We start from the raw sequence: 25,237 nt of genomic DNA, 5'->3' as shown, positions 1-25,237 counted from the left end.
GCACAGCTAAAAGTCATCTGAGAGGAGGAAACCTTAATTGAGAAAAATAAGTCCATGAGATCAGTCTGCAAGTCGAGCCTATAGGGGCATTTTCTCTATTAGTGATTGATGGGGGACGGCCAGGTCATGGTGTGAGGTGCCACCACTAACAGTAGTCCTGGGCTCTATAAGAAAGCAGGCTGAGCAAGCCACGGGGACCAAGCCAATAAGCAGCACTCATCCATGACCTTCTCATCAGCTCCTGCCTCCAGGTTTCTATCCCGTTTGAGTTCCTGATTTGGCTTCCCTCAATGGACTGTGATGTGGAATTATGTAAACCAAATGTAACTTTTCTCCCTAAGTTGCTTTTGGTCATGTTGTTTCATTGTAGTAATGTCTCTAACTAAGACACAGAACTACAAAAGATTAAAGCTGGAAGGGGCCTGCAGGTCATTTAGTCCAAAATAATTTTATAGATATGGGCACTTAGGCCCAGAGGCAATTAACTAGCTTGGGGACCTACTGGTTGCCAGGGACAGCACCCCATAGGGTTTTAGATCTCAGCTCTGACTCAGAGCTACAGACAGAGGTGAACTTTTTCTGTCAGAGCATGATTTGTTGTTGAGGCCACTTCACTGGAAAACCCTTGATTCAGTAACCAGGGACTCCAACCGTTTCTCTTTTATAGAGAGGCAAACATTAGTTTGGGGCTCAAGTGAGCTGCCTTCAGTTACCTGTGAATATTACTTGGCTCTGTGGAATAAAGGCCACTTAGCCCATTTTATTACAGAAATACAAATGTCCCCAGTTGTCATTAGGATGTAATAATAGGAATAGGAAGTATAAAAGTAAGGAGTTACATGTGAATGAAAATATCCGGTGACTGTTTGAGAGGTTATCTCCCCTGGTTAAGAGCCTTCCAATTTGAGTGGTCACGATGACACATCTCTTTAGTCACAGCACTCAGGGAACAGAAGCGGGCAAATATCCGTGATTTTAAGGCCAGTCTGGTATAAACAGAGAGTTCCAGAATAGCCAGAAATACATAGAAAGACCTGTCTCAAAATAAAGATAAAATGAACCCTTCAAATAAAAATCAAATATCCTTTTCTTACTCTCAAGACACCTCCTTCAGAGGCCAGAGCTGAGATGGGTCACTTGGACAGCTTAGGGTGGCACGATTCCAGGAGGTCATTTGCCTCTGGCCTCTCTTTCCTCGAACCTCCACTGATGGGGTGCTGGAGGAGTCTTGAAGAGTCACAGGGGCCCACTTGATATTCCTTACCAGGAATGAAGTCAAAGTTCCAACATACACACACACACACACACACACACACACACACAAGCACGTTTCTTTCTCTTTGTCCTAGCAGCTCCACTCATTTTTAGACATATCCCCAAGAAACTATACATGTACATAGGAAGCAACTGCTGAGAGAGAGAGAGAGAGAGAAAGAGAGAGAGAGAGAGATATTTAAATGTACATCAATAGAATGGTCTGTGGCAGATCCACACAGTGGAATATTATATAGCTGTGAAAGGGAAACTAGTTAGAACCACATGTCTAAATGAAGCTTAAAATTTCAATGTTGAACAAAAAAGTGTGATGCGATTTAAGAATTTAAGTAAAACTTGGAAGTACACAAGTACTCACTAGTGCTCAGGGATCAAATGACCACTTAGTAAAAATATAAAGGGATGCTTAGAATATCCAATCAGAGTGTAGTGTAAGATCCTGGTCTTCTCAGTATAGGGCACTAGAGGGAAATTCAGTTGTAGTCCTCAAGGTTTATCGAAGTTGGCAGAGGTTCATGGGTGCGTGACACACAAGATTCTTTTCTGAATTTTATACATCTAGAATATTAACGAAAGGGAACAAAGAGAAACACCGGGCTGCCAACCCCATTGGAAACAATTTATTTACCACTGTAAGATTTGTGCTCCAATGTGTAACCAGACATGTGACCACAATGTCTCATGCGACTTTTTGTGCTTCGATTTGGGATGGCATCATGAACACGCAGTATCTAACAACAGGAAACAGAGAGGGCAGAAACACTCCACAGGACTAACTTTCTCCTCCAAAGCTTCCCACCTCAGTCCAGTTCAGACACTGCCCCTCCCCCCGGGGCTCCTTTATATCTGAGAGCTGCTGGTCTGAACAGCATTGCTGGGCTCCTCTGATCTGGTGTTTCCGTTAAGGTGACACGCTGCTCAGTCGCCCCACCCCTACCCCAGCCTTCTCTAATCAGAATGGACAGACACATACAAGGTCTTGGTGGACAAACACTCGACAAAAATACCTATTTGCCGTTGGGAGAGGATTCAGAGAGGGCTGGGGTGAACTCCTAACTCCCCAGCAGTAGCCCAGCCTGGAATGGCCTCTCACTTTATTTCCACCTCTTTCCAGAAAACACTCTTTGGTACAGACATAGATAGGTTCCTTCCCAAGCTGCTTCGGGGGGTGACTTACAAGCATGGCTGAAAACAGGCTAAGCCGATGTAAAAGGTGACTGCAAGGTTTTGGTCTGCCAGTCTAACATCTCTGAGAAAGTTACAGAGGAGGTTTAGGAGAAAAGGCACAGCCAATGGAGGAGCCAGGAAGTGCCATCGAGTGAACAGCAACAACCGATGCCTGCTAAGATGCCTCTTGCTCACCTTCTGAAGTTGGACTGGCAAGCTCCCATGACATCGGTGCTGTGCTATAGGTGGCCACACGGAGGCGCTGTGGAACACGGAAGTAACTGACAACCCGAATTCCAGCTCACAAGTATCTATCTACCCCTGCAGCTAGCTACTTATATTTGTATCCTAGTGGGGGCATCTATTGGAAATATCAACAGGGGCAACCAGACCTAGCTTTTTGTTATTTCCAAGTTAAAGGGACAGGTCTCCCAAACTGGAGGGCGGCATGTTTTCAAGAGGTCACATTTCCTCTTTAAAGTTCATCCACCTCATCATTTACATAGCCGGATGGAACAAGGAAAGCTCAGAGCTGCTTCTTCCTGAAGTACAGGCTGGGAAGGACAGGTCTGTCACACGGAGTTCGCTTGGTGGGTGACGTGACAGCTGTCCTCAGAATGCCGCAGACACTCTAGACGAGTGGCAACCTAGACTTGCCAGGGAAAGGACACACTACATGTGATAAAAAACAAACAAAATCCACTCTGATCCCTTAAATAAAACAGTCAAAACACACAATACAGCTCGAGAGTGAAATGCGAACAGCAGAAAAATAAGAAAGAAGAAATGAAGTAAGCAGAGATCCCTGTCTCCATACTGTCCTGGTGCTGAGTTCCTGGAGGTGGGGGTTGGGAAGGCTGCCTGGCCTTGGGAAGGGATCTTCTCATCAAGCGTAGCCCCTCCAGCTCTGCTCCAGAACCCCTGTGCTAGTTAAGGACAGATGCCTCGTGTATTCCACCCAGAGAATCAATGCGGCGTGACCCCAGTGGCTCAGGGACCTGCTGCCGGCCACTGATTTTCATCCTTCCTAACGCTGTGACCCTGTAATGAAATTCCTCATGTTTTGGTGCTCTCCAACCACAGAACTGTTTTCATTGCTTACTTCATAACTGTAATTTTGCTACCATTATGAATCACAATGTAAATATTTTTGGAGAGGGAGGGTTGCCAAAAGGTCATGACACACAGGTTGGGAACTGAGGCTTTAGACCAGTGTGAGCAGGGACTGCCTACTGAGTGTACCTGATACACATCTTTTTTCCATGACACAGATGACCAGGGTCTTCTGAGTGACCCTGATGTGCCAATCCCGTCACTGTCCTGGTGACACCGTTCACCTTAGTATTGAGAATACAGTAAGAGAGGAATGAGGTCCTGGCCTCAGCCAACATGTCTGCATCTGTCTTCGGGTGTGTAGGCATGTGGACAGAGCAGGAGGGATGACTGACAGCTGAACCTGGAAGATGACTGTGTCCAAGAAAGACGGTCAGTGGCTGGCGGCAGGTGGCCGACTACAGGTGCAATTGGTGCCACATGGCGATCTGCCGGCGCGGGTTTTTTAGCATCTCCTCCCAGTGGCTGCGCTCAGAGCCTGAGGCATGCAGGCCTAGGCTGCAGTGGCCCAACTCGCAGCTCGGCCCCTCCTCGCCCTGGCTCAGCACCTCCAGCTCCACACTGGATGCCCGCAGCAGGTCATCCGGCAACTCAAACATGATCATCTCGTTCCACACGGGGTTGATCTTGTGCTTGGCCCGTTTCGTCTGTTTCTTCTTCAGCTTCTGAGCCTGGTGTTTCAAGGTTACCTTGACAGAGACATCTAGGAAGGGGTACAGAGAAATGAAAGTTGGAAGGGAGCAAGTGAGCTGCTAGGATCTAGAATACTGCTCCTTCTTGGGGTTCCCTACACTTCCTCTGGACCATGCATTCTCTCAATAGGTATTAAGTATCTACCAGATTACCAGATGGCAGGAACTGGTCTAGAGATAGGAAAACAGAGTTGCATGTTTAAAGCTTGCATTAGAATGTAAAAGAATCTGGGAAAGGGGATAACTTTTGAAATGTAAATAAAGAAAATATATAATAATAATAATAATAATAATAATAAGAAGAAGAAGAAGAAGAAGAAGAAGAAATGAATGTGAAAGACTGACCATACAGGTTGAATATCGTTCTCTATAAGGTTTGGGACCATAAACATTTCAGATTTGGGGTGTTTTACAGACTAGGGGATATTTGCATATATTATGCAAATTGGGATTGGGACTCAAGTGTAAGCATATAACTTAATTCATTTAATGATTCCTTTTCCTTGAACCTCAGACTTTACACACACTAAGCAAGCATGCTAGCACTGAGCCAAATCTCCAGCCTTCTTTTTCTTTTTCTTTAGAGACAGGTTGTACCAACTCACTACAGTTGATCTCGAGCTGCCTCTGCAGCCCAGGCAGCCCTGGAACTTGAGATCTTCCTGCCTTCACAGAAGCTGGGATTCCAGGCCTGCACCCTGAGACTTCCACGTGCATCTTAAACACACAGCCTAAAGATACTTTTATACAACATAAAACCAAGTGTTCATGGAGTAGAATTCTCCACGAGTGGCCAGGAGATTCCAGAAGTTGGCATTTATTAGATTTTCAGGTTAGAGATACATTAGCCTGTCACAAAACATGTGAGGTCAGTGGGTGGCTCAGACCTGAGCATGTCAGATGGCCTCTGGGGAAGCACGTTGGCCATAAGCCCTTTCTAAGTGACTTGACAAACCAAGTCACGGGCAAGGGCTTAAGAGTCCTCTAGTTTGCTATCAAATGAAACCAGAAAAAAGTTCTTTCCACCTTTAGCTTCTCCATTGTCTGGTCAAGCCTATGTGTCCATTGTTAAGATGGTCCTCCTGGCTGGCTGAGTTCTGCCAGAATGTCTCTTTCCTAAGTTTTACTTGAGGATCTAGATTGACTAGAGAGAGAGTGAAGGCAGGCTCTCCCGCCTCAGGTCCCCAGGAAATTCACAAGTCAGCAAGCAAGCTTCTGCAGCTTAGGACGGTTTGTTTTCATTAGTCAAGGTTGCCCAAGCTAATGTGAGAATAATTGTTACTTTGTATTTATTGCTACCGTTATCGCCCCTGGGTGGTTAGTTTGTTATTTCTACAGAGATATTTCAGACAGAAAGTGCTCTTCTGTAATGGTCCTGATGGGAGCTATTAAAAAAAAAAAAAAAAGCAAGACAGAATTGACTGGCAGGGATGAAGCCAGGCAACAGCCTCTGACCTGTGGCTCAGGACTGTAGCGACACCAGCCCTTCTGATGTCATTTATCCAAGACTTGTTAGGAATGCACAGGTGAACCTGTATTTTTAACGTTAATACATAAAGATGATTTGCGCGTTGTTGCTATCTTGCACTGAGCACTCCATTGCCTGTGTAGGTGTGTCCCAGCTCATGCTTGCTGTGTTTCTGCTTTGTTAGGAGAGCCTTCTCGGTCCTCATGACTAGGAACCTGTGCCCAGGTATCAGAAGGCAACCTTAAACCTACAGGCTTTTATGAATAGGTTTATGTGGGCATCTCTACCACAGACTCCTTGCTCCCCAAACTTTAGCTTCATAACCAATACATAAGCTGCTGTATGCCCATGCTCGGCAGGTGTGTATGGGAGGAGGCATTTGGCCAAGGCTTGGAATGGAGAAGAGAGGGGAAGGGTGTGAGCTCACTAGCAGAGTGGTGAGAGAACTTGAAGGCACGAGTGTGTCTGTCAGAACTGGCAACAGATGCTGAGGGTGAGTCCACAACGGGACTCCTATCACCTCCCCGTTCACCCATCTCCGTTTTACGCCACGTACCACTGCTTTCCGCATGTATCCCAGAGCTGGGCCATCCTGCCCGTCTCCTTGCACCCTCACTTACCCTTGCCCAGAAGCTCCTTGGATTGGTTGGAGTGAAGGTTCTTGGCTTTAATCAGCACCACCAGGAGGCGATTGGCAGCTGGGAGGTAGCTGATTGACAGAAGGACCTCCCCGGTCCCTGCAGATGGCTCCTGAACACACAAGGGTAGAGACTGCACTTGAGCTTGGCTTCTGAGCCATCAACTGATGCCAAAACTGGAGTCACACTGCCCTCATACACCATAGACATTCCAGGGTCCACTCACCTAAGGTTTGTTTATCTACCACTGTACAAGGCAGCAGGGACCAGAGGAAGGGGGCTGGCATATATGCCAACAGGGCTTCATCTACCATATGTCATTGTTCTATGTTTATTTGAAACAGGGTCTCACTATATAACCCTAGCTGGCCCAGAACTCATGTAGGTCAGGCTGGCTCTCAAAGTTAAGAGATTCCCCTGCCTCTGCCTCTTGAGTGCTGAGATTAGGCATGAGCCGCCAAGTCTTGGCAAGTGTTTTTTCTTTAAATCCAAATTATACGCAGAAAATAGTCCCCTCTCGTGCTACATTGAGGGTGGAGAGCAGAGGGCCTCTCCTTCTGCACCCTTTGCCTAGACTCTGGGTGTACCTTGGCAGATATCTAGGGCCCTAAGGAACCCAGTTTGAGAGTCCTGGGGGAGTAGAGTTATTGCTTTTCTCCCCTTGTCTTTCTTTATTTTTAATTATGTGTATTTGTGTGTGTGTGTGTGTGTGTGTGTGTGTGTGTGTGCAGGTGTGAATGCAGGCGCCCTCAGAGACCAGATGACATCAGATCCCTTGGAACTGGGGTTACAGGTAGCTGTGAGTTGCCAAACATATATACTGGAACGTGGGTCCTCTTTAGGAGTGGTTGGAGCTTTCCATCACAAAGCCATTTCTTCACGCCCATGTTGTCCATTTCTTTGGTTGAAGAGATAACTCCAGCTTTGCAGGTTAGCATCACCAATGACGTGGCATGTCCTAATGCTTACCAGGGACTGGATTCACCAACAGGAGCCAGCAACACCAGCATGAGGCTGGGCACCAGGAACGACTGGCAAGGACTGAGCAGCAATGTCCCAGTAGGCTGGAGACGCTCTGTCTCTGTCCAACCTGGCACCCCCCAGCGCCCCCAAGCCCCACCCCACCCTCAGTGTGCAGGTTTGCAGTGTCCCCCATCAACTTCCTGCAGGAGTGTGAACTGTTGCCAAATGTTTTGGATGGAGCCCTCCCTGACCTGTGACACAGCTCTAAAACCCCAGAGTGTGTCCATTTTTCCTGTTCAGTAAGGGGATCCAGGGAGCCCACCCCCTACCCAAACACTGGCGAGCAGTCTCAGAGCCCCTTCCTTCCTTCAGTCACACTGGCACAGAGCCCAGCTGTGGAGAGTGGAACCCTGCTGTGTGCTCCAATCACACCCTCTGCCTGTCACCCAGGACAAATGTCTACCATGACCCCAATGGCTCATTCTTCCCAGAAGACTCTTTTGAAACTGTCCTTTGCTCTTCGAGGGAGGATCCAGGTCTCTACCCTAATTACTTCTGTTCTGGTCCTCTAATTTTTTCCTCCCCTTTTGTTTCTAGTTCTAACTGGGGAGCCTGCGGGCCATCACCTCCTGTTGGGAACTGAACCTCCAAAGCAATGCCCCTGTAGAGATAGCCTCACCCACACCTGTGTACCCACAGTTGTCCTTCCTGTGACATCTCAGGGCGTCTTCGGGACATGAAGGCAGACAGCTTTCTTAAGTGCTTGCCGCCCTCCTGATGTAGTCCAGGGGAACAAGCCTTCCTGCTCTGTCCCCATTCCTGTCCTTGCTAATTGATTGGACCCTTGAGGCAGCTAGTAGTCTATCCTGGGCTGCTGAGATGCCCAGAGGCAGGCCTTGGCCTTGAGATTTCAATAGAAGTTTAATTAGATATAGATGGCTAGCCACAAAATTGTGGCTAGTGACAAATTGATCTGGGAGTGTCAGGCGTGACAAGAGTGCAGATGGCCAAGGTCTATTAAACACTAGCACTCTGCTCCACCCAAGTGTGTTTCCTGTCCCACCAGACTTCAGGTTCATTCCACATCCCTGGCACTAGGCACGCACTGGATACAAAATGTTTGCCAGAAAATTTTCAGACATCTCTCTTAATCTTAGCAGTGACCTTGGGAAAGGCACTGAAGCTCTCATTCTCCAGAGGAGCCTTGCTACCTCCCAGGTCAGTAGCTATGACCCAGCAAATCTGAAGCTATGACCCAGCAAATCTGAAGCTATGACCCAGTAAATCTGAGACTCCTGTGGAGTCTGCTCTAAGTCCCGGTCACTGCTCCTGCTTCCTAGGTGGACAAACTGTCCTCTTATTCTCATGTCACAGTGGAGGCAGTGAGGTCTGGGGACAGGTGACAAGCACACCGCCCAGGAGCAGCAGAGCCAGCAAGGTCACCCATCAGAACAACACAGCTGGCCTGGCCTGCTGTTACAGATGACCAGGCCTGAGCCTTCTGTCCCCGACCCCTCAGCAGAACTGTACTGCTGATGGGCTTCTTACATATGTGAGAGGGAAAACTAAGACCAGCCTCGTGGATGTCATCACACCAGAGAACTGTGACACCTGGTCCTGGGCTCCGATGCTCAAAAGAAAACGAGCCTTTTCCCCTCCCTCTTCCTGTCTCTTGCTTCCTCCTTTTCTCTTGGATGCTCAGTGAATCACTCCAGGCTGCCCTCTGAGTGGGGTGCTCTGTTGTCCCCAATGACGCACATGCCACTTTTGACTAAATGTCTTCCGGCAGAAACTGGGGCACTGCTGCCACCTCTGTTAACACATTCAAGCCCAGAAAAGAAAAAAACAAAACAAAACAAGAACATCTGGATTGCAGAAACTGCAGACTCCCTCACCAGCTTTAAATTAGCCCTCGGTCTGCATCTGGGTGGGGTTCCTGACCTGGCCCGGGAGCTGAAGGCTCCAGCACACCACAGTCAGGAGGGACAGATGCGCCTGGCTGACTGTGGAGTAGTGACAGCTGCAGCAAGTGATGACATTAAGATGGGTGAGCCTGAGGACAGGACTCCCGCTGCACTGGTGGCTCTCTGCCTGGGACGCAGCAGGGGTTGGATGAGGTGCTTGGGAATGAGGGATTGTTGTCTTTCGGGGGACAGACAGAAGCAGGCAAGACACCCAGGATTCTGGCTCAGTGAGGTGGATTTCAGCTCTTCTGGGGTCCTACCAAAAACACCCAAGCCTGCAGGGGACCTTCTAGGCTCCAGGGAAAATAAGCTCTTTAGTTTAGTAAGTCCACATGTCTTCTCTCCCACCAGGGACCCTGTGTGTGACCCCACCTGCCACACAGTCATTAGCAAGTGGGCTTAGAGGCATCAGCTCTCAAAGGGTGACTGCGGATTTTTCCTATCAATTTTCCAAGCGGAGAAAAGACAGAGAACCAGGGCCCAGGAGAACCGATGAGCCACAGAGAAGCAGGTGAGGAGGGGACTGCGCTCTGCTTCCCACAGTCCAGCCTTGACTAGGAAAGACGCGTGCCCGTCACCTCCCCCGGCAAGGGCATGGCAGGTCGGAAAGCACCCAGGATGAATCAGAGCGGCATGCCGTGGAGGCTGAGCTATCCGCCAGGCCTAGTCTGCTGATACTGTGTGGATTTCTAGTCAGGTCAGCCTCAGTTTCCCTGTGTGCAGACAGAGTGGTCACGGTGTTGCCCTTACCTGGCTGGTTTGGAAAGTGGTGCTTATGTAAAACATTCTGAGATTGTTGTGTAAGGATATATATATATATGTATGTATGTATTTGTATAAACATATACACATACACATACATGTACATCATATACGTATATGTATATGTATACATATACATACACATATATATAACTTGAATGCACACGTTTCTTGATGGTAAATAATGACATGTGAATAACAACATCGTGGCCCAGTGTCGAAAGGTTAGACACATCTTAGTGATGTAGAACAGACAATTCACAGATGAGCTATCACTATCAGAAGTTCCCCGAAGGTTGCTTAGTGGCAGGCTCTTGGGTTGGTTCTGAGGACTGACGCACCATCCCTGACCTACTTTGATGACACATTGTCCTGACTGGTGGGGAACGTGGCTTGGAGCCCAAGGTCTCACCAGCCTCCACAGAGGACATTATTCCAGTCTGTGCAGGCCACTGACTGCCACTGACTGTACTCTGGCCTTCACAGGGCCCAGGCAGTTCATTCAGAGTCAGTACTAGCACCCCTGCTTAGCAGGCCTTCCAGAATGTTCCATCAGAGCACACAGAGGCTCTTTTTAGACATCCCAGGATCTAAATTCTGTCTCAGAGCAGCTGTCGGTGGCCGTCTGTATCAGTGTGCCCGCAGGTCTGCTTGCTCTGAGATCAGAAGGGCTCTGTCCTTCCCTCCTCTGCTCACCTCTGCGGGGCTAGCTGGGAGGAACGTAAGAACCGAAGCTGGGGGCTGGAGAGATGGCTCAGCGGTTAAGGGCACTGACTGCTCTTCCAGAGGTCCTGAGTTCAAATCCCAGCAACCACATGGTGGCTCACAACCATTTGTAATGGGATCTGATGCCCTCTTCTGGTGTGTCTGAAGACATCTACTGTGTACTCATATAACTAAAATAAATAAACCTTAAAAAAAAAAAAGAGCCAAAGCTGTATTTAGATGAGGGAGACTCTATAATAGCATAGAAGCTAATGCCACCCTCACCATGATGCTGATAGCAAGGCTGTCTTCAAACAGGTGCCAGGAATCTCAAGTTCTGGTCTACAAATCTGCTACAGCCTTTGACCCTTTGACCGGGAGCCCAAGCTGCCTTTTCCCTGAGTTGAGCGTGTCTCTGATTCTTATTCCATCATTTCAACTTTCTCCTCCCACGCTCTACCAGTCAGCTCTAGGCCTCGGGTCTGAAAACTCCCTACCTTTGCTGTGGTCTTCAGTTCACCCCACTGTGCCGCCCCCAGGGGTACAGATGCTCCATCCAGGCCCAGGCGGAGTTCCCCAATCACACTGTGGCGGGAGAAGCGGTCACAGGTCCGCAGGGTGAGTGTCAGGGTAGCTGTGGGGAGCTCTTCCTCACCCAGGGGCAGGGCCAGGCCCTCCTCCCAGGCTGTGTGCAGCTGTCGTTTCTTCAGAGCCGTCTGTGCCTCCACGGAGCCTGTCTTGACAGCCACACTGCCTTGGATATAACAGTCACAGCCTCCTTCGTGGTCACTGGTGACAGCTGCAGGCAGAAACAAAACAAGACAGACCTGGAACTTCCCGGGCATTGGGGGCAGTAGGTCCTCAGACAGGACTACAGAACACAGATGGCTTTGGGTGTCTGCAGGACCGTGGGGCTGACAGGGCATTCCATCACTATGTAACTGTCTTGTAGGGAAGAAGCATTTCATAATGGGACATCATGGGGCTGGGGGTACGGGTTCCTTAGATAATAAGGGTAAGAGGAGTCACTTTCCAGATTCCTTCTGACCTCAAGATGCAGAGCTGTCCCCATTGGTACCAAGGCCCCTGGAGAGCTTTGGTTAGCATAGCTACCAATGCTGCGTGTGACTCATGTACTTCTGTATTTTAAATATTTACCACACAGCTACTTGAGATCTGAATCACCCGGCTGCTGCCTCATGACTGCTGCTTCCGACTCTCGACCTTGATGTTTTGAATGCGTCACACTGTGGGTTGTGTCAGTCAGCTTTCTGACACTGTAACAAACACCTCAGAGAACCAGCTTAGAGAGTGAAAAGGTTCACTTTTGACTCACATTTTCAGAAATGCTAGCCCATGGCACCAGTGGTTACATGGCTTTGTGAGGCAGCATGGCCGGGGGAATCATATAACTGACCAGAACAATTATGTCATGGCCAGTGTGAGAGAAAGAGGCCGGTGAGCTGGGGAGCAAGCATTAGCCACATGCACCTCTGGGGACAGTTGGGAACTAAGCTAGAGCGTTTGTGTGAATCTCTTAACAGGCATCTGGCCACTGATGGGCTCTGGTCTTTAACCTCACCAGGAAAGGGACCTGGGTCTCCCACACAGTGTGCCCCACCCTGTGCCACTAACTCTTTCCCTGCTGACCAGTGTCTCTAAAAGTGTCATGGCGTGGATGTGTCCTGCAGACCCTCCTCCTCCTCCTCCTAAGACTCTGATGCCTGCCCCTTCAGTGTGGAAGCTGACACTTCAGAGACGTTGAATGAGCCTGTTCTCCACCAGTGAGGCCTGAGGACCTGAAGCCCCAAGAGTCAACAGCTTCCTTCTGAGCCTCAAGGGGCTGTTTATTCCTGGCTCCCTCAACCATTGTCCGAGTAACCTGGAGCTCTCGGAGGAGAGGCTAGAACAGTTTCCTAATCGATAAAATGGTAGTTATCCGAGGACCAGAGATGTACAAGGAAGTGCTTAAACACCTCAAACAACAGTAAAAAGGGAAAATTCTCACTCAAACAAGGAAACCAAGGGCTGTAGGGGGAAGCTCAGGGGTGGGGTCCTTACTCAGCAGGCTTGAAGCCCTGATTTCCATCCCCAAGGTCAAGTTCAACACAAGACTGATGTGGTATGAGTGGCAGTTAGCATTGTCAACTTGACAAGATCTAGAATCACCTAGGGGACAGACCTGTGGGCCTACTCATGAGGGAGCTTTTAGATCCTGAAGACCTACTCAACTGTGGGAGGAACCCTAGGTCTGATATCCTGAGCTGAGTAGAGTAACTGAGCCTCAGAGTTCATCACTCTGTGTTTCCAGTCTGTAGACTCCATGTAGTTGGCTGCCTCCAGCCCCAGCAGCCGTGGTACACAATGGATATGCATCTTCCAACTGTGTGACAAAATTAATCCTTTCCCTTTAAATTGTCGTCAGGATATTTTATCACAGCAGCTAGACAAGTCACTAATGCAGGTTTGGATCTTAAAAGGTCCTGCAAAGGCGGCGGGCTGAAGGCTCGGCCCTGGCTGGCGGTGCTCTAGGGAGGTGGGACCCAGGGGAAGGTAACAGATCACTGGGCATATTCTTAAAGAGGATCTTGGGATTCTGTCCAGCCTCGGCTTCCTTGTCACTGTAAGGTGCGTGGTTTTGCTCTCTGCCATGACATTCCCCTCACCACAGACCCAAGGTCAACAGGGCCACTGGTGGACTGAGCGAAACTTCTGAACTGTGAGCCAGAACACCTTCCTTCCTCAGGTCTTTTGCCACAGTGATGGAAAGTTGGCTAACACGTTAACAGGACATCAGGAATAGAAAGAGCACAGCTGAAGCATCACTGCCACCGGCCCGGGTTTCTTCGTAAAGTCTGAACTTGGTTGGTGATGGGGTGTGTACTGTCAGAGGAGTGCTCCCGGGGTATCCTACCGAACAGGCTCTGACCTTTGAAAGACTGCCTTTGTCTGGCCCAGAGCCCTGTTCAGTGTCAAAGGCACTGCTGGCAAAAGCCGCTAGCTGTTCGTCCATCACTTACCTCCTGTCCTGGTAGGCAGCCTGCCAGGCCACCTTTCCTAAGATGCCCTGCAACAAAGTGTGGCCAAGTGAGAAGGCTCCAACTGATGGGTATGAGAAGAAGTGACTCACGCTTATCCATTAAGGCTATTATGGAATGGCTGTGGCCTCTGCTAATTCTCATCTTATGGCTAGAAGCACCTAGCAGGAGGCCTGAGGAGCTCAGAGAACTACAGGTGGAGGAGACTGGTCCTTGAGTCACCATGCTTTAGAAAGATGTCTGCCAGTTAGGAATCCCTGGTGTGCATGGTTATAGGAGGGAGGGAGGGAGGGAAAGAATCTGTGTCTGAGCACCGTGCATGAGAGACTGTCAGAGTGCTAACCCTTGTATCTTCCAGCTGCAGCCCCTCCCATCCCACCTGCAGGGCCTGCCAATCACACAAAACAGTACCTTCCAGGCTAGTCACAAATAACTCAGCCTTCTTCTGGTCATAGTCCAGGCGGAAGTGGAGTTTGGGGGCCTGGTTCCAGCTGGCAGCCTTCTCTGGGTTCCAGGTCTCCATGACGCAGACATCCTCTACCACACCTGGGAGACAGACAGGGTGACCATGGCTGTCATGCCGGCGTCCTGATCATAATACACTACCTTTGCCACCCAAGCCCAAAACTGTCCCTAAAGGGGGCTATGGAATTGCACCTCAAGGGACCATTATGGTTCAGTGATCAATATGTGGGTTCTGATATAGTACTTAGGTTGCTGTGTGTTTTGGGGGGGATTTTCTCAGCTCTGGGCTGGTCTATGGTGTACTTGTCACAAGGAAAGCTGTCACGCGGTCACATGGTTCTGGTAGGGGGTAGAATTATGGGGCAAATCTCACAGGAAAGAACAGGTGGAGACAACAGCAAAACCAAGGCCAGAGGTGATGCCACTGGCGATGATGGTGGCTTTGATTTTGATTTTATGTCCATTGAACATTTGCTGAGTGAATGGAGAACCTTATTTTTAATCAAGAAGCTCCTAAAACCACCAATAAAACCGCCAGTATTTCCTTCTTCCCCTGTCTCTTGAGCTGGAGTCTAATGTGTGAAAGATTCTCATGAGTCAAGCCTAAAAGGAGAATTAAGGAGCCACAGTGGATGCTGCAGATGATACTTTAAGCAACCAAAACTGAGCTGCTGATCCTCAGGATAAATCAGAGGGCAGGACTCTAGGGGACCATTAATGTCCCCAAGGACTCATTATTAGATTCTTGCTACAAAGTGTCCTCTAAGGAGCAGATTGACTGTGGTGAGAACAAGATATTTATGTGCAGGATGCGCTTGGCTCCCAAAGCCATCCTGAGGATGCTGCAACAGATTGGTAACAAGGGGACTCAGTGGTACCTAGAGGTCGTAAGGTTTAGGCAGCCTCAGACTGAGGCCCCAGACCCAGTTCAGCTGACATTGCCTATCCTTGGCTGTTCAGGGGAAGCATCTGCAAAGCACCCTCCGCAGCTGATTTTTTTCCTTGAGTGAGGGGAGCAGTGGAGCTGGGGGAGGGAGAACAGTGGTCAAACACACTCAGTGCATCATGGGATGTTGGCTGAATTGACCAACGCTGCTAGCTGTGGGTCAGAATCAGGATGTTGCCCTCTGTGATGGGAAGGAAATGAAGACAGGAGTCTATGTGTGCTGGATTCTCTGGAGGCATAGAGGGTTCCATCCTGGATCTATCCAAGAACTGAGCAATCAGGTCCTTCTGAGAGAGGCTCTGGTAGTGGGAGGAATACTCACACCCATCAATCTTGCCTGGCTTTCAATTCTCCAATGTTCAATTTTGAATCTATGTGAAATGTGGGTAGGGAAGACTGATTACTGACAGCCGAAAGGGTCAGCCCATTCGCAGCACAGATTGAAGTGGTTTCTGAAAAGCCAAGCTAGGAGCACTACTGGCCATCTGTCCGCTGGCCAACAGGAATCTACATGCACCAGGTCATTGTCAAAACTGCTGCTTCTAGCACTGCCACGTGCAGCAGACCTGGACTACAGGATGGGCTACCTTCTTACTCTTAGGATTGTCTCTCCTAAAAGCTTCTGTATTCCTGTAAGTTAAGGCCTGCATCTCAACTCCCCTCCTATTGCCCTGGCTGCACTGTGCTAGCCACCCATGGGTACTGCTTTCTGAAGCCTGGTGCTCATAGGAAGAATAGGGACAGTGACAATACCCATTTGTTTTGATGCCTTGTACTAAGCCCTGGTTCAAGCATTTATTCTAGTCATTATTGATATACATTTAACAGTAACTTTCACAGGGAGGAGATGATATGGTCCCACTCTATCGATGAGGATGAAGTCCCAGAGAGGCTTAGTAGTATGTCCAGTGCCACACAGCAAGCATATAAAAAGGCAGAGATTAAACACAACTCAGAGCCTGTTTTTAACTTTGTTTTTTTTTTTTATCTCTTATTAATTACACAGTAAGATCTGAAACAGCTTTCTCATAGGAAAGCTGGATGCCAAACATTTCGGGTGTAGCACACCGGGACCCTGGAGAACTTTGGCAGGTCACACACTGTGTCTAAAGACACAGGCCAGGCCCTCCCTACGCCCATGCTCCCCATCCACCAGGTGCAGGGAAACCTACCGTTCTGAGGGAGGATGAACAGCTCCTCTGTGACCTGCCTCTTGAGGCGACTGTCACTCTGGGCCTGGGGACTGGCAGGTTCAGCAGACTCTTCTGTGGTCCCCAAGGTGTAGTCTGCGTAGTTGATGACTTCAGGGGCTGTCACAGCTGGCCGGGGACCATAGATGTCCGGGAACTTAAGGAGAGGTCGGGGCTGGACAGGCTCCGTGGATTTTTTAACATTGAACTACAGATGTGAATAGAATGCTTAGTTGTGTGAACAGAAGCCTGTGGTAGGGACCATCTCCCCCCCCCCCAAGAAGAAGTAGGGGCTGACTTCCTAAAGGAGGCAGGGTCAGAGGTCTGCCTCCAGTCTGCCCCAAAGAACATAGTCTGGGAAAGGAAAATGTCATTTCTAACATCTAAGAAGTATATGTGTGAATGGGGGGTGAGGTTCATAATCCATGATTTACCCTCCCCCAATCATCTCTGGGTAAGGTCATGCTTCTTCTGCGCACCCCCTTTATGGCCTTCCTCTCTATCTCTCTGTCACTCTCTCTGTCTATCTGTCTGTTTGTCTCTCTCTCTCTTATTCTCTGTTTCTCTCTGTTCCTTTCTAATGGCTGAGCTAGTCCCCACATCTATCGCAAAATCCAGACCCCTGTGGTGACTTGTAAGAGCCTGCCTTGCCTGACCCACTGGCCTCTGGCACTTCCCAAAGCTGTCCACCTCCCTTCTAAGGCTCTAAAGGCCATCTCTGATCCACCCATCCCCATCTGGACTATCCCTACCTCACCTCACCACCACATCTGGCCTTTGGCTCGAAGCACTGGCCTCCCCCAGTAATGTTTTAGCTGTCAATGGTCTGGCTGTGGTCTGTCCCTTGCCCTAGTATGTCAGGCCCATGAGCACAGCAGCTAGATCTAGCCCCACTCCTGACCCTAGCACCAGGACAGGGCCACTTTGGCTGGGTCATTTTGCCTCTCTGGGGTGTAGCCTTAAATGATACCTCTCAGTTATTGCTTCAGGTTGCAAAGAGAACAGTGACAGTGTCCTTTGGAGAGACATCCCACACAACAGAAGGGAAGAAAAAGTCCTTTGACTGTTCAGGAGCTATCAAGTCAGCAGACCAAAGGTCAAGGGCAGGATGACATGTGACCCACAGGCAACTAGAGAGCTTGGAACTTTCACCTTGACCTTGAATGAGGGAGGTGTGCAGAAGACAGAAGGACCATGTCCCTGACATGTAGTATATAGAGCCGTGTCCTGCATCACATCTCACCTAAGTGTGGGTTCCATCTGTTTTACTATTTCACAGTGGGAAAGCTGAAACTCAGAAGTACTTGGGGCCATATAGAGCCACCAGAGACTTTGACAGAACTTCATACCATTTATTGGTTAGTATCAGCTCTTGGTATCTGCTGTCATTTGGCCATTGGTAGTGGGCCAAATGGCAACTGTAGCACCCAATCCTGCCTCAGGTGTTCTACCTTGTCCCTCATCCCCAAGGAGTTCCTAGATACTGCTGGGTCTCAGCCACCCTTGACTGAGAGTCAGCCTGTCTGCCACCTATTGGGACCAGAAGTGAGACTGTTTGGGTGGCCTTGGGAGCATGCCCCTGTCTGTATTTGATTTTATTCCACCTCAATTGTTTGATAGAAGGGCTGGTTTGGGCTCTTGGGTTTGAGTCATATCTGGCTGAACTTATGGTTTTGGTGGGGGACACAGCACTGGCTCCAGGAATGAATGGGGCCCTCCACAGAGCCAGGGCATGCTTTCCTGCCTATCCTTAGGCAGAAAGACCCATCCTGACTCCCTTCCATCTGCTTTCCTGCACACTGCCTCCTGGTTCTCGAGGACCATCTTCAACCCTAGGCTGTGACTGCTTGCTCTGATCCTCCTATCCACGGCATTACCTTGGTGGCTTGTCCTGTTCAATCCTAAGCAAGTCAGCCCAGATGCTATGTTAGGCAGATAGAATGTGTCCCCACTAGGCAGAAACCACATGCCCCTCTCTTGTGACTGCGAAATGAGTCAGAGTGAGGACAAAGCCAACACCATGCCCTGCGGGTGGAGGGACACAGAGTCTGTTTCTCTGATATTAATAGCATTTGGCCACCAGGTCCATTCACCCTGTGGCCCAGCCTCCTCGAATGCTCACAAGTGATGATGTCCTTACTTTTGGAGCTCTGCCTTGAAACCCAGAGCATGCCAAATGGATGCCCAGCACTACAGACACACCCCTCAGGGCTCATCAGTCTGCTGTCCACTCAGCCTTGGGCAGGACTTCGTACCCCTGGAATTTTCTGTACACCCAGCCTATGGCTTCCATACTTGGTATTGATCCTTATCCTGAGGGCAAACAGCAGTGGCCTTTTGCAAGAATGATTAATGGTCCAAGCTCTGGGAGCAGAGCTTCTGTCAGCAACTTAAATCCCCAAGGCACAAAAGCAACAGTCACACATCTTGTTCCTCATTTCAGAACCATGTTTCAGGGCCATTGAGTTCACTGGTTCACTGGGTAAGGGTGTTTCTGCCGAGTTTGACAACCTGAGTTCAATACTCAGAACCTACATGATGGAAAGAAAGAACTGGCCCCTGTTGGCTGTTTTCTGACCATACATGCACCATGGCATGTGTGATGCCTACATACATACATACATACATACATACATATATACATACATACATGCACACATGCATACATACATACGTATAAAAATTTTTCATCTTTTCATTGAATGTCAAATAACTGAAACTTCCCAAGTCATAGAAAAGAGGCTGAAGGCAGAGGGAGCCTGGGAGAGGGGCTGAGGGCAATAAGAAAGTCTAGGCAGAAGGGGAAACTAAGGAGCAGGCCCTGCAGGCACACTTGTACCCGAGGTGGAGAGGTGACCTCAGAACCAGGAGACTTCTGGTCTCCCTGTCCCTGCAGCCCAGTATAGGGATGTGAGACAGTGGGTACCAATGCATCAGAAAAGGTGTTCAGAGGGACGACAACCAGGAATGTCTGTCTGTCTGTCTGTCTGGAGCCAAACAGACAGAAGAGACATGCATTCAGAACAGAGCCCTCAGAGGAGCCCCTTGGCATCCCAGCCTCACCCGAATCCTAGGCTGTTAGCCTCTGATTCCCTGCACCATGACCAACTGTGCAGGTACCGGGTCCAGGCTGGGGAGGAGTGTACAACAGTGCCTGAGACAGTGGCTGAGACATGCCTCCTGCTTCAGGGCTGAATCAGCCAGTCAAAACCAACCAGGGAATGTAAATCGCTAAAGTTCTATGGGGAAAGTAAAACAAATCTACTCCACCCAAAAGCAGGCAAAGGACTTCTATGGTCATTCTCCAAGGAGGAAACACAATTATCATCTAAACAGGATATGCTGGGTAGTTTCTGTCTACTTGACACAAGCTAAATCATCTGGGCAGAGGGAACCTCAAATGAGAAATTGCCTTCATAACACTGGCCTATAGGTAAATCTGTAAGGAAATTTTCTTGATTAATGATGGACGTGGGAGTGGCCAGACCACTGTGGGCAGTGCCACCCCCGAGCAGGTGGTTCTAGGCTATATAAGAGAGCAAGCTGAGCAAGCCATGGGGAGTAAGCCAGTAAGCAGTGTTCCTTACTTAGTAAGCAGGAATTGCTGCCTCCAGGTTCCTGCCCCAACAACAGAGAGACAAGGGAGAGAAAAAGAAAGAAACTGAGAATGCAGGCCTTGAAATGCTATTGGTCCTTAAAAGAGGAGCCCTGCTATACCTCTGTGTGCACAAACCTAGAGAACATCACTGTAACTGGAAGATGCTGGCTACAAGACAAACCTGAGGGACTTTGGGTAGTCCGACACCATAGGTAGGCTGCAGAAGGGCGGTAGCTAGGTGCAGTGCGGAGGAGGGAGGTACTGTTGAAAGGGGACAGAGCTCCATCCTTACAGAAGCCACATGCTGTGGAGATGCTGGGTCATTACCCAGCGTTGTGAGTGCGTTTAACATGTTGACCTACATACACATGCCACACTAAACAGATTTCATGCTATGTGTATTTAGTACAATAAGGCATAGTGAGATGGGTGTGATGGTCAGGCATGATGGTTCGCTACATGCCTGTAATCATAGCAGCTGGGAGGCAGAGCTAGGAAGAGTGGCATGTTTGACGTCAGCTTGGTCTTCATTAATGAGTTCCAGGCCAGGCAGGCAGGGCTATGTATTGAGCAACTCTGTTTCAAAAAACCCAGTACATACACACATTCACATAATACACACATACATATATACATTCATATATATACATACATACAAACATACATATACATATATACACACACATACATTTATAACACAAATGCATATGCACATATATGTACATACAACAAATATACAGTTGTGTTATATGCATGTGTATGTATGTATATGATACATATACATATATACACATATACATATGTATACATATACATGTGATACATATACATACACACATATATACATATATAACACACATACATACATATATATAGCACATATACATGCATACATATATAAGCACACATAGACACACATATATACACATATAAAACTTACATATATACATATACACATATACATATATACAAACATACACATATATAACACACATATATATACATATACACACATACATACACATATGTACATACATTAAAGCTGGCATAGTGACTCACATCTATAACTCTAGCACTCAGGAGGTAGAGGCAGGAGAATCACAAGTTGAAGGCCATTCAGGCCTATATAGTAAGATCCTTCCACAAACAACATCTATAAAAACAAAAATTTTGTTTTTGGAAAAAAAACTTGTGAAAAGCCAGTAGCTCTGGGGAGAACTTGGCTCTACAGGAAGCCTAACTGCATTTCTGTTTTTCCTCCTCTTTGTTTTCCCCAATGGCATCTCAAGAACTTTGGGGTTGAAGGTGACTCCTGCAGCCCCAGCTGTCACTAGGTGCTAAGTGGAGGCTGCTGCTTGCCCGCTGCCCTTCCTCCCAGCCTCAGCCCCACCCTCCTGGCTCAGGCTTCCCCAGGCTCTGTCTACAGCGGCTGTTGCAGGCTGACAGATGGCTCGGGGGCAGGGTGGGAGGACCTGGACTTCTTCTAATGAGCAAATATTGATAGAGCCTCACCTCAGGCCAGGCATCACCTGACATGAAGGCTCCAGGAGGGAAGAGACAGATGCCCTCCCAGGTGAGGTTTATGTGAGAAAAGCAGAAGTCAATTACAGAGCTAGTGGTCTGTGAAGACGAGGCTTACCTGAGGTTTTCATTGACCCTGTTATTAATTTGATGTTTTGTGCTGGGACATCCTTCTTAAAGTAACAAATGTTTCAGGAAGCTGGAGAGATGGCTCAGTCAGGAAAGGGCTTAGTATGCAAGCTTGAGAACCCGAGTTCAGATCCCCAGTGCCCACATAAATGCCAGGGTATGAGGGCACACATCGGTGACCCTGGTGGTCAGGGGTGGAGCCGCAGTCTCTGGGCTCAGCAGCCAGACGACGGCTTATTTGAATCAATGAGACCCAAACTCAGTGAGGCCTTGACTCAAAAAATAAGGGAGGCACCCAAGCCTGATCTCTGGTCTCCACATTCACATGTACACAGTTACACACACACACACACACACACACATACACACAGGTACACAAATGTGCACACACATAACCATCTCCCCAGGGGAAGATGACCTCCTTCAGGCTAAGTTTGTAGTTCAGGAGGGCTTGGCTTTTCTTGGAACCTAATTTTGCCATGGAAAACTATGTGCTCTGTGACAAACAGCTTCCTCTACACCACAGAGAACAGTTGGGGTTCCTTTCAACCTAGGCTAAAATCTAGACTTTTATCTTGATGTCCCCTACTGCCCCACACAGCCTTCAGTCCAGGGGTGGGGGATGGGGAGCAGGTATGTTGGAGGAGCTAGCTGGCAGACACCATTTACAGAGAGGAATATGAAACTCGGATTCCAAGCCCCGGCCTCAAGTAGATTCTGCATGTCTAAGAAGCCTCCCAAGGTGCTACTGGTGCGAATGGTACCTGCTCCACACTTGGGCCCATCCCAGAGTGACAGAGATCCCAGAGTTACAGGTACGGTAGATCAGCTTGGCTGCTCAGGGCTGAGTCCACAGGGTCCCAGCGAAAGAGGTGTGTATTTCAAACTGTGGAGCTGAGCTTCCTTTTAAAGAAACAGCTGGTCTTCTGGTCCTGGCATCAAGCAGTGTTTCCATGGCGACCCTGCAGCCTGCACCACCTCCTCTTCTGTGTATTCCAAGCCTGTGTCCCAAATCCCCTTCTCTCGGGACTCACCTCTTCCTACTCTCTTTTTCCTTGGAGGTTATTTTTAAAACTAAGATGGCTAGCTTTGAGGCCTGGGGATGTGGCTCAGTAGGCAGAGTTTTGTCTAACATTTCCGAAGCCCTGGGTTCAACCCTCAACACTCCATATACCAGTGATGGCACACAACTGTGATCCTAACACTCGGGAGGTAGAGAGAGGAGGATCAGGAGCCAAGGTCATCCTTGGCTATATAGTGTGTCTGAGGACAGTCTAGATAGACTCTATCAAGACCTTGTCTAGATAGGCTGACAGACATGTAGATGATAAATGACAGACAGACAGACAGACAGTCTAGCTTGCACTGGATCTAATCAGCTAGCCAGTACCCAACACATGAGGATCCGGGTTGGAGTGGAGTGGGTGACACACCTGGAGAGGTAAACCCTCTCTCTGCACTCAGTCACTCATCCGGCCATCCACTCAGCATTGACTTCTTCTCTGGGGGCCAAGGAGCAGTAACAACAATATCTTTAAGTCAGTATCCTCATGGGAAGGACAACATCAGTAGACACAAATCTAGATACTACTAGTCCCAAAGACAGTTTTGGTTAGAAAGAAGTAGTGTTAAGACCATGTCAGGGCCAAGGGCCTCTTTTTTTATTGATGTCCAACAAGGCCATCCTCTGCTACATATATGGCTGGGGCCATGGGTCCCTCCATGTGTACTCATTGGTTGGTGGTTTAGTCCCTGGGAGTTCTGGGGGTACTGGTTGGTTCATATTGTTGTTCCTCCTATGGGGCTGCAAACCCCTTCAGCTCCTTGGGTCCTTTCTCTAGCTCGATGCCCCAGTGTAGGGGAATGCAAGGACAGGGAAGCTGGAGTGGGTGGGTTCATGAGCAGGGGGAGGGGGAATAAAATAGAGGGAATTCAGAGGGAAAACAAGGAAAGGGGATAACATTTGAAATGTAAATAAAGAAAATATCTTTTTAAAAAAAGACTATGGCAGGGAGGAACCCAGTGAGGAAGAAAGGAAATTATGTCCAAAGCGTCAGGAGAGCTAAATTCTGTTGTATGTGTCTGTGTGTGTATCTGTATGTAAATTGTGTGGCACACTCCTTTAATCCTAGCCCTCAGGAGGCAGAGGCAGGTGAACCTCTGTGAGGTTGAAGCCAGCCGGGTCTACAAAGTGAGTTCCAGGGCAGCCAGAGCTGTTATACTGAGAAACCTTGTCTCAAAAACAACCAATAAACAAACGAGCAAACATAAATAAATAAATAAATAAATAAATAAATAAATAAATAAATATCTCTGTGTATCAGTCAGGTGTTGTTCATAGATCTATACACTGTGCCAGAAGGATTTGTTTGAAGTGTACTACCTCATGAGGAAAGTGCCTACATTCTGCCTGATTTTCAGAAGAGGAAACGGAGGCACAGAGGGGTACTTCTGAAGTCATGTGATTAATGAGATACCAAGCTAGGATTTGGACCCAGACACATGTAACTATAGAGTCTGTAGACTAGCCTGTGCTTCTTTTCTGGCTGTGGACTTCCCAAGGCTGTGGGAAGATGTAAGGAGAAACCAGAGGCTTCAGGGGAGAACATCCCATCTCTGTGTTTCTAGGCCGGGCCTTCATTCAATCTTCTGGTCAGACATCATTCACCATCAAGGGCATTTTCTGTGAAAGAAACCACGGCAGCCACTAGTTTCTACCCTCACACATGGGCTGCATGTGTGTGATAACACGAGGTGGGCCAGTCTAGTAAGTAAAGCCAGCAGCTGAGGGAGATCACTGTGTCCCCAGGGGAAGCCGACCTCCTACAGGGTAAATCTGTACTCTTGTTCTCCTTGGAACTTAATTTAGTCAGAGAAGACTATGTGCTCTGTAACAAACAGCATCTTCTGCCCCCACCCCCAGGTCAATGGCTAAGTAATTTGAAAGCAGATTTTTCCAGTCCGAGGAGGATCTCCATTTCTCTCCTTTAAACTCAGGCTTCTGGCTTTTCCCACCCCAAGTCTGTCTGCGCCCTACACTGTCCCATGCAAACTCCTCAGCCTTCTAAACCTCAGTAAAGGAAATTCTGTGAGATTGATACATAGTTACAGATGTTTAAGGGAAACTCCTATGCCGAGCCCAATAAAAACCCAGCTAGAAGGGTGGTTGGAATTCCACAGCATCCAGAGAAGGCAGGGTGTGGGGGAAGGGAGCCATGCAGGAAGATACTCAGAGACCCTGACTTTGGACTGGGCATCCCAAAGCAGAAGTGGCAGCTTGACAGGCAGAGACATTGGAGAGGAGCATTCTGGGAGAAAGCAATGGCTGAAAGTTTTCATCCAGAGAGCAGTGAATGTAAGTGCCAGTTGGGTGACGGTAAGGTGACAGAGGATGAGGGGGGCCCAAGCCATTCAGAGAAGAAACAGAATGATCGGAGCATGGACTTGGCCCTCTCCAGAGGACCTGGGCTCAATTCTCAGCGCCCACAGGGTGACTCACAATCATTAGCAACTCTAGTTCCAGGAGATCTGACACCCTCTTCTGACCTCCACAAACTGTTTGAAAGCAGCAAACAGACATTAAATGCAAGTGAAACACACTCA

General features: G+C 48.5%; 1 protein-coding gene across 1 annotated transcript in view; it reads right to left on the bottom strand.

Annotated features, from left to right (window-relative positions):
* Positions 1–1,880: 1,880 nt before the first annotated feature.
* The window catches only part of Syt13 (synaptotagmin 13), a 41,079-nt gene continuing 17,722 nt past the window's right edge, over positions 1,881–25,237 (bottom strand). Inside the window, exons 2-6 of the mRNA XM_052183040.1 lie at positions 16,369–16,594; positions 14,197–14,331; positions 11,245–11,546; positions 6,336–6,465; positions 1,881–4,258 (exon numbers count right to left, since the gene is read on the bottom strand). Of these exons, the coding sequence (XP_052039000.1) occupies positions 3,954–4,258; positions 6,336–6,465; positions 11,245–11,546; positions 14,197–14,331; positions 16,369–16,594 (1,098 nt within the window). The 3' untranslated portion in view covers positions 1,881–3,953. The remainder of the gene's footprint in view (positions 4,259–6,335; positions 6,466–11,244; positions 11,547–14,196; positions 14,332–16,368; positions 16,595–25,237) is intronic.

The sequence above is a fragment of the Apodemus sylvaticus genome, chromosome 5, assembly GCF_947179515.1.
Source record: "Apodemus sylvaticus chromosome 5, mApoSyl1.1, whole genome shotgun sequence".
Lineage (NCBI taxonomy): Eukaryota > Metazoa > Chordata > Mammalia > Rodentia > Muridae > Apodemus > Apodemus sylvaticus.
The sequence above is the reverse complement of the archived record's forward strand: the minus strand, read 5'-3'. Positions and strand labels throughout refer to the sequence as shown.